The sequence below is a fragment of the Taeniopygia guttata genome, chromosome 1 (assembly GCF_048771995.1).
Source record: "Taeniopygia guttata chromosome 1, bTaeGut7.mat, whole genome shotgun sequence".
Classification (NCBI taxonomy): Eukaryota; Metazoa; Chordata; class Aves; order Passeriformes; family Estrildidae; genus Taeniopygia; species Taeniopygia guttata.
Window position 1 is genome coordinate 51,768,315 of NC_133024.1, and position 14,148 is coordinate 51,782,462.

A 14,148-nucleotide genomic window follows, 5' to 3' on the forward strand; every position below is an offset into this window, starting at 1 on the left:
TGTTCTCCATCCTCTCCCTGAGAGAGTCTATGTGTGCTTCATCAACCCTGACTGCCTACAGTATGCAACAGACCTCACCACCTTTCTTCACCCAGAAGATTGCTTGCACAGAGAAGGCTCCTCAGACTGCTTGGGACACGTTGCACAGATGCATGCCACTGCCTTGAACTCAGAATGGACACTAAAAGAGACCCTGAACATATTGGTGGGAAATGTGATCAGACACCTGCAACTCAGAACCTCCCTGTTTGGTAAAGGAACTATAAGGAAAGCTAGAACTTCTTGTGATATTCCCGTAGTTTTATCTGACATAAATCCAGTATTTTCCATACTGTACTCCACTCAACCCTAATCCAAACTATTTTGGGTGGAGCAGAGGTTGACAACAGGTGACAACCGGTATCAACTATTTAATTTGTGAAGAAGCCTATGAAAATGCTAGTAACTCCTCAATAACTAGTGCTGGTGCCTGATGAGAAGACAGAACATGAAATATAATCTATGGCTAGCAATGGACCAATTATACATAATATATATCTCTATATGCACACATATAGATCTCTGTGTATAAGAGTATTTATACTACATATATTATTTTTCTTTTATCAAGCTACTTTGATACAGTAAAATATAGGATGCATAATTATAAGAGAGTAACAGTAAAACATGCCACTGTGACCTTTTTGTTAATTCATAGCAACACAAAAATTACCAGTAAATTATACCACAATCGAAAATTTAGAGTTTCTCATTTGAAGGAAGAATAGGAAGAAAAATCAGTGCTCTAACTTAATTTTGGAAGGCTCTAAAATACCACGAGGCTTGTGCAGCATAAGAAAGTGAAAGAGATAGACCATAAACTGTACAGTCACACCTATTAGTGAACATAATGTTATATTAATGACACTTTTGCATCAAATATAAGAATAGAAACTATACTGTGTGTCATGTAGTTAATTTAGAGGAAAAATTATATCAAAAATATGAGCTCACTGCAATGATTCAAAGCTGAATGCTTTTCACAATAGATTTACAAAATAAGCAGCCACCTAATGAAAATTTATGTCAGTTTTTACAGTTTGCCCGCCAAACCTAAGAAAATAACATTAAATGATTGGCGGTAGAGTTTTGTGGAAACAATGCATATGGAAAGCAGTGATAATACTGTGCCTGGTGCTGGCTTCATACTGAAAATATCTGTGCTTTGCAATTGCTGTGGAGTAATATATCTCTTGAAATGTGTGTACATTTAAGTCGTATTAAGAGATAAATATATGCCTTTTCAATGGTGCTTTTTTATTTGGGAGAATGTCACAGAATACTTTTCAGCACCTCTAGAAAGCTATAATTCACTAAGCAAAGCCTGTATCCCAGTTTTTCGTGTAGACCCATAATAATAAAATATATCAATAAATAGGTATTTAACTGCTGTCTGAAATAAACCTGTATCACAATAACATTTCAGGAAAGAATCTTTTCTTTCTTTTCAGGATTTAAAAAAATTTTTTCTCTAGAACCTGTATAAGAATTGAATATATTCAGATTTTCCCATTTTCAGACAGGCTTCTTGGTTCTCTACTTTCCTTAAAAGACTGTGCATCCTCCTGTGTTCCCCAGTGTAACGGGATATCAGAACCCATAAGAAACACTGCATTTTTCAAATAGAATGTTTTAATAATTTCCATCCATCCATGCTGTTAGTCCCAAGTAATGACTTCTTTCTGGGGAGTGGTATCAATAGTTATTACTTTAATGTACAAGATAGTAAGTGAAATATCACAGTGGGAATAAACTGTCAAGGATGATATTGGCTAAAATACTTGTTTATTTGGAAAGTCCAGTTTCATCCTGAAATCTGTGCCAAGAAAAACATCAAGTTTTGTTCACAGGAGTTTAGATAACTACTGGGAGCAGATTTGGGTGGTGTTTTTGGTACCTCTGTGTTTCAATTTCATATAAACAAAAATGTAATTACATTATTTTTTCCTTTACACTAAGCAAACTAATAGAATTATGAGGCACAAAAGGTAACCTTTCTGAATTTAGGGGTTTTCTCCCCTTTTTTTTTTTTTAATCTGAAGTTTACAGGTAAACATATAGAAATATATGTGTAAGATACTCAGCTGTCCTATACTTGATCAAGAACTTGATCAAGGGGCAATTTTTTTTCTGCCCTTACTGGGAATTTTCCACATATATACAATCACAGAGACATAAATATATGCATTTTTTTTATTTAGTTATTACAATATCACTTAAGTTAAAAATTGAAACAGACAAAAACAACAGGAATTCTGTTTTTTTTAAAGTCGAACACAGACTTGATCCAAATACGACAAAGATACTGTTGAAAAGCTGTTTTTATGAACGCTCTCAAATCACTTGGGATTTTGCTTTTGGTTTGGTTTGATTTTATTTGTTTTGTTTTCTTTATGACAGCACTCTGTTTTTCAAAGACATTGACTTTTTCCTGACACTTTTAATTATACTTTTCTATGTAAGGCAAACCGTGATCCTTAAACCATCCAATCAAATCTCTCAGAGCAGATTTATGTATGGTTCCCAAAAGAAAACAGCTGAAAACACTAAAACTAGATGGACAGATACATTAATTATTACATTAACTTTAAAGTTTTTTTCCATACCAATGTGACTTTGAGAAATGGAGAATCTATCAAATCAAGTATTTAACAGGTAACATACAAGGTATCATGTCATTGATCTGTTGGACAAAAAAGTGTTCTTCTACCTGAATCTTAATAAAATAAACTTCTGTCTTCATACTTAGAAAGATTTCACAAAATACTCAGATCTTGCCTATGCATAAGATGCCCATATAATTTCCTTCCATATTAAGTATTCTTTTAAGTATATTAGTGTATCATTAACAACCTGTGAACATCAACATGTATGTGAATGCTGTCCATTCATAAACTTGACTGTTGACTTTTGAAAACGTAGCTCTCCGAGTCTCTCCTTTGAATTTTCCCAATTGGTATGGAACCCAAGGATGAATCAGTGGAAATACTTAATATTTTCTTTGCTATCAAAATTAAATACAGTATTGCAAACTTTTGTGTTATAGTCTCAAGCTCTTACTGACCATTTATTGTAAAACCATATCAAAAAAGAACATAAATAAAATTTAATTTTATTCTCTAGCGTGAAGATTTCTATGTTGTATTTATCTCTGTAGTTTTGTAAAAACATGATTCTATTGAATGAATAGTATTTTTATTTTAAAGGTAAATCTTTAGTAGGTAACTTAATGGAAGTTAACTAACTTGTCATTTAAAATAAATGGTAGCTGTGATAGCTTCATTCATTTACTTGTTTTTAGTTCTTCATCTGGTTTTTGTTAAATTTCAGATTTTATTGATTTTGAACAGTGAAATCAGATTGGCCTTTAACTTTTAGGTCCCAATTCATATTCTATTAAGAAGGTATAACATAGTTCTGTTCATGCTGTAGTAAGTTAGAGCTGCAGGAGGCCAGGAGAGAAGAAAATCCCCAAAGAGAAAAGCAATAAAGTTTATACTGTTTTTTTCTTTAAAATTTAAAAATATATCAGTTAAATTAGCTTCTTTTTATAGCTTCAAAACTATGTGTATTTTCAAGGTACTGATTTTTTTTTCCTAGGCTAGTTTTAGGGAAGCAATTAAAGATTTATAGTACCGACAGAAGTGTTGATCATAATTACATCATAACTTGCTGTTACAAAATACACTTTTTCTCACCATAAGACCAAAAAAACCCCAAACCACCACCCCCACTCCCCAAAAGACATAGTACATATTTTAAAAAAGAGGCAACTGGTAAAGAAACTTGTTAATCCTGTGCCTAACTGTAAAATAATTTTAATGTAGCAGTAGCTAGCTTGCATGCAAACATCTCTGAACTGCCTGGTAAATTTTAGCCCAATGTTTGCAGTTTTTTTTTCATAACATTTACTGAGAAAGATGAGATTTAAAGTAGAGTATGTTATGTAAGTTCTTCCCACCTCCCAGGATTTGGTTGATCCAAGTAAGTAGGCCTATCATGAATATCAGTCAGTATGCCTTCATACAGATTCAGTTTGAAATGCTTCTTGTACTGAAAACCTACTTGGACATGCCTTGTGTCATTCCATGTCCTGTGCTTCTTAGATAATCAGTTCATAGAAATTGCTGTGGGGGAAGCATATTTGATTGGGATGGACAAACAATGTCCTACTGAGTAAAAATAGTTCCACTTATTTTAATAGTTCCACTTATTTTAATTGAACTTTAGGTATATATGAATTAATAGTAATTGTTATATATAGAGAGTTTTTTAATTGTTGTGAACTACATATAGAAATGCCTGACTTATTTCAAAGTAATTTTTTTGAATGCCTGCATCAGCTAAAGATTTTCTTGTACACTCAAAATAGATGGTCTTTATATTATGTTGTTTGTGAAATCATCAACATGTATCCTGCTAATGGAACTCCAAGATAAAATTTAATCTTATATTTAAGACTGTATCATAGTCCTTTCCCTACTCTTGGTACATAACTCCTTTTTTTTATGATATGTACAGTTCCTATTCAACTATATATTGTTTTCATCTTGCCTCTATAAGTTTTATCAAAATTGCATGCATTCATTTTGCAACTGAGACAGAAAAAAAAATTCTCCTTTTTCTGTCTCTCATCACCTTTTCTCATTTACCATTCTCTAAATAAATTATTTGACAGTTGATTCATACATTGCTTAAGCCTTTTAATATGGCTTGGTTGAAGGGGAGGCTTTCAGAAGCTAAATTTGAATACCTGGATTGCAGCTCTCATTGTATTGAATTAGGATGCATAATTTATGGCCATATATTAGTTGCGATATATGGAAATAAATAGTTTAACATTGTCCTGACACAAATAGAATTTAGTCATTTCTTACATGACTGAGTTTGTGTGTGAGAGATGATAAACTAAACAAAATCAACAATATGCCAGGAAATCCTTCAGATATTTACAGTATAAGCTTTTCTGTGTCCCAGGAGATCAAAAGAAAAGTATGTGGGTGGTGCACTTACCTACTTCTCATCTTGAGGCTTACCAAACTGGTTGTCAGTAGAGGATCTGTATTGAGCCAATCAGGTATCCAGTATTAAGCAAAATGCCTGATCTTTGTCCCCTTGGTAACAGTTGTGTTTAGCAGAATGCAAAATGTGTTGCTCTAAATCATTGCTCTAATTGGCACCTTTGTTGACAGTCTCAACAGAAAGGTCAAGATGTGGTTAGGCGTGGGACTGATGTACAGTCTTACTCCCAGCTGCAGCCTCCTTGGCTGAATGCAGCAATTTATTGAGCAGGCATTTGCTTTTTAAATTCTGTGGATATTTTAGCAAATTCCATGAGTAGATACTATTTGCATTTAATCCTCTTTAATTTTTTGCTTTTATGCTTTGCTACAGATAGTGTGATTACTGCATTAAATCTAGGTGAGAAGAAAGGAAAGTGAGATGCCAAGCTAGTGCAAAAATACCTGTAACCCAGTCACTTAATAAATTTGCTTACTGTTGATAGGCACTGCTTTATGCAGTGGAATATTAACACCACCTAGGCCAAGTTACTTTGGGTGTTTGAAAAAAGTACATATTAGAACACCTGAATTTAAAAATGTCTATTCCATATATAGTCATTCTATGAGATGTAGGCACTCAAAGAGGGTGATTCAGAGCCCTAAATTAGTTGACTAAAGTTAGACAGTGTGAATACCTCCTACAGTAACAATATGTTGTAGAGGGACAGAAAACAGGCAAGTGAAGACAGAAGGGAGGAATGGTGTGTTAAGGACAATAAATGAAGTAAGTCTGTAGTGAACTCTAGAAACTATTAGAAATCATTAGGAGTTTTTTGACAAAAGGAAGATCAGTTTTCTTTAGAGCACATGCTCCAAACCAAGAAGCATCTTCTTAGTTAACTGTAACAATAGTGTAGGTATGACACTTTCAGCTGCGACTACCTGTATACCCATTTTTTGTATCTGCATTGCAATTGTTCCTACAGTCCCCAGTCAATACTGAAGGATTAAACTACAGATATAAGTAATTCCTTCTTCAATGAGCTTACAAGAAAAATAGGATTCATAGGTGAAGAATAGGAAGTCAAAAGGGAGAAGGAAGAATGAAATTACCTGCTCAAAGTCACGAAGGATAATAACTCTTCCTTACTATAACATGGACTACCATCTATAATCCCTTACATTTTCCATGTGTGAAATAATTTATAATGCACAACTTTTAGAAAGTACTTTGTTTTTTAAAAAAATTTGCCTTTACTAAAAGAGAAGGTATTTATACTCATGAGTAATGGTACCACAGTAAACAGTCTCATTTACATTTATAAGGATTGGGTAGAGTTCTTGAAAATGTAGTCCTTTCACAGTATTTATGAGTTTTATTTTGTTTTATTGCATTCCCAATTTTATTAAAATAATTCATTTAGGCTGTAGCCACCTTTTTAAAGAGAAATCAAGAATTCTGCATTCATCTGTCTGTAAATTTATTAGCTCATTAGTCACTGTACAAGTGGATGACAAATCTCAATTTTTCATCCTCAAAATCAAAGGTTACTAAAGGACAACATCCTACATGTCCTAGACTTTCTTTTTTTTTCTTTCTTTTTTTTTAATTTGTATTTAACATCTACTTAGAAGACTTTTTGTCATTTAATGCGATTGCTACAAAACTTTCTTGTCATGCATGGACATTTATGTGCACACACATACTAATGCTTTGCACCTATCCCTTTACCTATCTACATACCTATCCATTACCTTATATTGTGTAGGATAAAAACATTTGACATGTAATCATCTGTCAAGATCTAGGTACCTCTGAGATATTTTCCATTAGAAATTGTCATTACTGGACATAAGTTAAAGTAAGTGCATGATAAAAAAATAAGTATTATTGTTTGTGAAGAAATGGGAAGCAAATCTTCTATTAAAATAAGTAAAGCTGTTACTTCACTTGCTGTTCTTTTTGATGGACTTGCAGTTTACTGGCTCATTGTAAATTGACTCTGTTGATACAGTTTTTAAAGTTCATATTCTTAGTTTTGGTAAAGCTAATACACGAGTCACCAGCTGTAGATTCGGGGTTTCCAGTTGTAGCAACTAACAGTACAGATGGTCAGATATCAATCTATTTCTAGTGGCTCTTTTTACAAAAGTACACTATATTGGTCAAAAGCAATATTTCTTGATCGTACGAGTATTTCCTAAAATGTATGGTATTATAGATTTTGGGTTAGATTTGACCCAGGCCATCTGTTGAAGATATTATATATATATTACTGTATAGATTATATTGTGATTGTAATTTAGCATCTAATGCCAGTTATGATAAGTCTGTTTGATATTACTGTATGGAAGACTTCAGCTGTACCCCTGTTTGTTAGCAGAGAGTTGCTAATTTCAGCTTGCATTCTTTTATTTGCTAACATTCAAGAGAAGTATTTAGGCATATTGCCTTCTGCCTGAAAATACTGAAATTCATTTATATGGCCATTTATCCTATTCAACAAGAGTATGTGGGTTTTTGATTAGCTACAGAAGATCTCAATCTGTAATCAATGCCTAATGGCTATAGTTTTCTTTAGATGGGCTCATAAATTTTGTCTCTTAATAGAAAGAAAGTGAAGTGTTGCAGTGTCACATATTTAGCTATGTGAGCTAACTACTAATTATTGAGATATTTACAGTTCTAGAAAAAATTCTAAATGTTAAAGTATTAGGAAAAAAAGATATTTGCTTCTTATTGTACCTATCACTTTATAGTTCTTCCCTTGTCCCTTGACAGCTGTGTTTCTATACTTTCTTGGGTAATTTTAATAGATTGTTCATATCTATTGGATTAGGAATGTGTCCTTGGGTTACAACTATGGCAATCAGACATGACTGTTTATTTGTTTTTGAGTAAAGAGATAAGCCCTTTCATTTGACCACCAAAAAATTTCTGTTTACTGTGGAGCAGGAGCCAGACATGGAATATATCAGCAGCATGGGACATATCAACCCTGCAAATGTCACAGAGAACATTCTCAACATGATGCAAGTTGTATTTTGGCAACAGAATGGTGTTTGTATTTTGGCAACAGAAAAAAGTTTCCTATACTGCTCTTGCTGGTGTCCTGATAAACCTAGACAGGAAATAGGACATATGGACAGCACACTGGACAGCACATGGTGCCATGTTCCAAGAGTGTTAAGTTAGATTCAGCTGGAACATTCTGAGCTACTCATGTTGTTCATGATTCTCTGCTCTCTTACAACATCCACACTAAACATATTTATTTTTCTTGCTTATGTACACATTTTTGCTTAAAAGTGTTAACATTTTTTGTATGTCTGAATTACAAAGCATCATATACCTCAAAAATGGCTAAAGCAATTGGCTTCACTTCATGTGTCCAAACTCCCCTTAAATCTGAATCCGTCTTCCTTCCCACTACCAAAGGTGATTTGAAAATAAAGAAAAAAAAAAACACTTACAAAACAAAAGTGGTTGTTGTGTTATAATGAAAGAAAAAAAAAAAAAAAGTGGTTTGCTTGTGACCAGAATAATTGAAAGCCAGTTGTGGTTTAACCCCAGCAGGCAGCTCAGCCCCTTGATCACACAGTCACTTGGTCACTCTCACACAGCAGCATAAGGGAAGTGAATCAGAAGGGTTAAAACGAGAAAACTCATAGATTGGGATAAATTCAGTTTCATTTACAAATTTACAAAAGACATTTACAAAATCAAACATTTAAAACATATTTTTAAAAACAAAACATTTTAAAAAAATTACAAAACAAGGAATTCATTTACCATGTCCTGTGAGTGGGCAGGTGTTCAGCCATCTCCAGGCAAGCAGGGCTCCATCGTGTGTCACATGGGACTTGGAAAAAAAAATGCCATTACTCTGACCCTTTCCTCCTTCTACCCCCTGCTTTATATACTGAGCATGACAACGTGTTGTATGGAAGATCCTTTCAGTCAGTTTGGGGTCAAGTGTCCCAGCGTGTCACCTCCCAACTTTTTCTGTATCCCCAGCCTCATTGATGGGGTGAGGTGGCGTGAGAAACAGAGGTCTTGAGGCTGTGCAAGCACTGCTTAGAAATATGTAAGACATGTGGGTGTTATCACTAGTGTTTTGGTCAGAAACCCAGAACATAGAACCCAACAGTCTACTGTGAAGACTATTAACTCTATCCCAGCCAAAACATATGCAAAATTAAATTCAGGATATTAATTATCTCATTTATTTCTTGAACCCAATGTATTCTTCATATAAATACATAGCATAATAATTTAAAACTAGTTTCTGTTCTTGTATCCAGTGATGTGCACTTCAGGAGAGATCACTGTCTAAGTTATTATCCTCATAGAATGCAAGAAAAAACATTTTTGTTTCTTATTTTTTTCCTTCACATTTTGAATAAAAAAATTTAAATTCCCTATAAATATTTATTTTATTTTATAACTGTAACTGCTTGTCTGATGCTATAATGTATTTCCTTGAGTCACTTAAAGAAAAATAGGATTAGATATAGCATAGCTCAGCTTTGGTTTTTTGTTATTTTTTACTGGTAGTAAGTTCATCTCACTGCTTGTGTTTCCATGCAACCATTTGATTATGTGAAGTCACGTTTCACTTTTTGATAAAGTCCTTCTAATTTCTTCTCACATCAGTTGTAGGACTCATAAGTGAGGTGCAAGTGTCATGTAGTTAGACCAAGAATATAACATATTTAGAACTTATCAGCATAATTATGTGTTTTGTTTCATTATTCAGAACTTATCAGCCCAATTGTGTGTTTTGTTTTGTCATTCACTTTCCTTTATAGTGTTTACTTGCTGAGAATTTTCTTCCTGGCTTTCTGGAAGAGTGCCAGACTGCAAAGAAGTTTCTCTTCCTCTTCCTTTTTACCTTCTTATTCAAATGCTCTTGTGTTTTCAGCAAGAGGATGCCAGCTGCATGAATTCAAAGAGCAGAGAGTGCAGGAGAAGACAATTTTGGCACAACTCACTGCTTGGTGTAGTTTTGCACATTGCTTATTGAACTTGTTGTTCATGTGCTGGCTAACATTAGAACACGTGGCAGTGTGAGATGGACAGTTATTGAACACCAACATTTTAGGATTCTGGAAAAAAAGCATGCCATGCATTTTTCTTTTGTTTGACAATGTGCGGAAGGGCAGTTTTCTGGCCACTTTAACAGCCACTTGCAATCACTTTGTTTAGTGTCTGTGGAAATACATAGCACAGCTCAACTATGCTGTGAAAGCCTTTCAGTGTTAGTGTTGAGCTGTCCTGCCTTATGTAAGCCAAATGTTTTCGAAATGGAGCTGCTTGCTGAAATCTTGTCTCTGGAGAGATGTGGCAGGACAGGGGCATATTGGTTTTGACTTAAGAACTTGTAACCACTTTTCCTAGCCAGATTAAATATTACTAATGACAGCAGTTCTACAGGGAAACACAAGAGAACATTGTGTAGATAACTGTACGGGGGGGGAGAATATATCTTTTCCATGCCTGTTGTTTTCAAAGTCTAGTCTTAGAAAAGTAAAGGACAGGAGAAAAAATAAATTATTAACACTGCTCATGAAATTTTAAATGTACAAACATATCTTGAAATATAGTAGCAGGAGGGTGATAAACCCACACCCTTTCCCCTTTTTTTCAGTAGTGGACATTTGTGCAACAGCACTCAAGCACAGCTTCTTACTGCAGGTGCTTTTACCATTTTGGGAGTTCACTGCCCTTGTTTTGTTAGCCTCAGCAGTTTGAAAGTCTTGGCTCACCCGCAGTGCTTGCAAATATATCACTGTCCATGCTGCCTTTGCTTTTTGTATTTACTGGTATCTTATGCTTCAGGGTTTCCGATGCCCTTGAGATGCTGTGATCATTTTTTACATCTGAAAGAGTGCCAATTCATTTATTAAGACAGAGTCTGTGAGGCCTGGCTAAATTTATTCTATCTAACATTTAATAAAACATTAAATAAAAATGTGACTTCTGCAGTGACATACTCAGCATTATCCTTCCAAGGTTTATATTTGAGTGTTGCAGGGCCCCACCTCTCCAGAAGGTAACGTGCTATCAATCTAGCTATGAAGTGACAAGGCTACTGATGTTTTTCTGGGGTGGTTATTTAATAATTAATATTTCATTGCTAGTCTGTTCAATAAATGGATTGCAACATTTAAGACCAGTTTAATAAGTTTACAGGTCCCTTATAAATTCCAACAATGATAATAGTTAATAGGAGAATAATGAATTTGAGCTCAAAGATCTCAAGATCAATCAAGCAAATTAAATCTCGACTAGGCTGTGGCTGCTGAAGTGGTTTTCTTGTTTGTTTGCGTGTTTGATTGTGGATTTTATTTTTTCTATAAAATATACCATGTGTGGATTACTCTATCTGATGATTTTTTAAATTTCGTAGTTTTAACTTGTCATATTAATTTAAATTTTTAATCTGAGGATGTGGAATGCATATGAAGTGGCACATTAAATCAATATTATGTTCCAGACAATATCTCTGAAGAGGGTGCCATTGTGTAGGGGAATGCAATAATAGGAATAATAAAAAGAAATTGTATCTTGATCTTTCCACATATGTTAGTGCAATGCTTTTTATCAATTAAAGAAAAAATAAAACAACTTACACCTCTGCTTGTAAAGGCAAAACTTTTCACTGGGATTTATCACATACTTAAATACAAAGTAAAAAAAAGTCCAGATGGGGAAGCCTTGCCAGTTACAATGAGGATTTGAGAGCATCAGCCCTACAAAGAAAGAGTGTACTGCTTAGCAGGGTTTTGCTTGGCATTTAAAATAGATGGTTCTTGGTCTCATTAGAGTTCATGGTATTCAGATTTAACCTAATTAATAAAGTTAATAAAGGAGGAAGGTACATTTGGTTTATCTTCTTGCATTATGTCTCACCCAAAGCCTGATTTTTCACTTTTCTTCAAACTTTTCTGTATAATCACTTGAACTGGGGTGATTCTGTCATTTGACAGCCATTTCCACAGCTCTTTATTATTGCACACACTGAAAAAAGATTCAAAGCACTGTTATTCATTCCTAGCTCTGAAATTATCTTACCGAACATCCATTCACTTCATTACCCATTTTGAACATTTGTAAAATACAAACCAAGTTGATGACCTCAGTAAAAAGTATGAATTAAAAATGCTGGATAAGAAATAGTATGTCAGATTCATGACAGTAGGAAATTGGGGCATTCATTTTTCCAGAGCTTTGGGATCTGACTTAAGATCTTTTCTTACCAGTTCTTTTTTAAAGGAATTCTGATTAGATAGGAGATTATAAAAAAAAAAATTGATATTACTTTGAAAACAAGTGGAGGGGGAGGGAAACCTCTGCACAACAACCACATTTCTTGTAATCGAAGTTGTAAAGAATACAACCTTGGGTAAGACTACAAATTTAAACCAACCCCAGGCAACCAATACTGCATGTAAAACATCAAGGTATTTCCTTAGCCTTCCTAATTCTTGACATAAACCAAGACTACCACCTCTCAAGCTTGCAGACAGTGATGGAACAAGTAAACATTGCCTGGGCAATATTTAACTATGGATACTGCTCCAGTTTTTTTTCTGAAACAGTTCTAGAGGGAACATAGGCTGTGTACCCATATGAAGGTGGAGAAAAGAGAAGGGCTTGGAAAAATCAGTTGTGTTGGCTATTGCAGGTAGAAAGAAAATTTACTTGCACTACTATGTTGTACTACTAAACTCTAGAGAGAGGGTGGGAGGATATTGTAGGAAAATATAAGAGAAAAACTCGATAATGAGGGTATCACAAGATGATAAAAAAAGGAGAGGAGAAAAGCTGGTAAAACTCCATTGCTACAAGAATTAATTATTTAGCCTTGATTAGTGAGGACTACACGTGCTTAGAACAGGTATGCCTATCATTAACTGGTAATAGCCTGTTTCCAGTCTGATTAATAATTACTATCGACGTTGATGTCTATCCTGACAAAAATAATTATTTCACTGCTGTAAGCTGACCAGGTGCTGCAGGCTGGATCTGCAGCGCTGAAACCCATCAGTATCACCTGCTGTTATTGCAATATTTGCCATTTTCAAATTTGGATTCACAATAATAGAATCATATCATCATAGGTTGGGTTGGAAGGAACATTTAAAGGTCATCCAGGCTAACCTCCTGCAATGACCAGGGACATCTTCAACTAGAGAACAGGTTGCTCAGAGGTCCACACTGACCTGGAATGTTTCCGGGGATGAGACATCTATCACCTCTCTGGACAATCTGTGACCATTTATCTTGTGATAGGAGCCACTGGTGACCCATTTCTGCACACCATTTCAGTGCCTGGCAGTGACCATTTTTCCCAATAGTGAACAGTCATCACTGAGAGGCAATGGGCACTGACCAGTGAATGCAAATTGCACTTAACTGCATAGCAGCTCACCAGCAGGGTGTAGTCTGTGTTAGCTCTTATTTTAGGACAAGGAGACACAGAAAGCTGTTACTGCTTCCTGCCAGCTATAGGTCCATTAAGTAGTTTCTGCAGTGACTTTGTGATTCACAGCAGGTGATGGGCAGTGATAGTTTACTAGTGAAGTTTGTAGTGACTTCAGATAAAAAGCCTGGGACTGAGGAGGGAGAAGATGGGAAAAGGGGATTATTATAACTAGAAGAGTTAGAAGAAAATCAGGTAGCAATTTTTTTTTTTTTTTCCTAAGACAGAAGATATAACAAACAGGTTTTTGAAGTGGGAGAGAAGAAAGGAGATAGGAAGTGGGTTTACAGAACGGAAATTTTAGATTGAAATTTTAAGTGGCTCACCCCTTCCTTTTCCTCCTGCACTCTCCTTTAGTCTAACAAATGTCTTGATATTGCTGCAGCTGAAATCCGCTTAATATTCAGTCTTTGAATACCCATGCAATTTCAGTGAAGTCATTCCTAAAACATAGTGGGAGATTTAAACTTAGTTCATATGGGCCTACAGATCAGTCACTAAATTCCAAGGAATGCTATTTTCTAAAGGATGGGAGGAGCATTGGTGGGTGGCTTGACTGAAGATAGTATTAAGAATAGATATAGATAATGAGATTTGTCCTTGATGTACAATAAGTG

General features: G+C 34.8%; 1 protein-coding gene across 8 annotated transcripts in view; it reads left to right on the forward strand.

Annotated features, from left to right (window-relative positions):
* PCDH9 (protocadherin 9) overlaps positions 1 to 14,148 on the forward strand; it is a 670,991-nt gene that overhangs the window by 177,563 nt on the left and 479,280 nt on the right. The window contains exon 3 of one of the 8 annotated variants that reach the window (XM_032751407.3): positions 1 to 14,148. This exon is cut by the window's right edge and continues 88,882 nt beyond it. The exons of the other annotated variants lie outside the window; for them this stretch is intronic. Within the exon in view, the coding sequence (XP_032607298.1) occupies positions 1 to 21 (21 nt within the window). The 3' untranslated portion in view covers positions 22 to 14,148. 8 annotated transcript variants of the gene reach the window in all.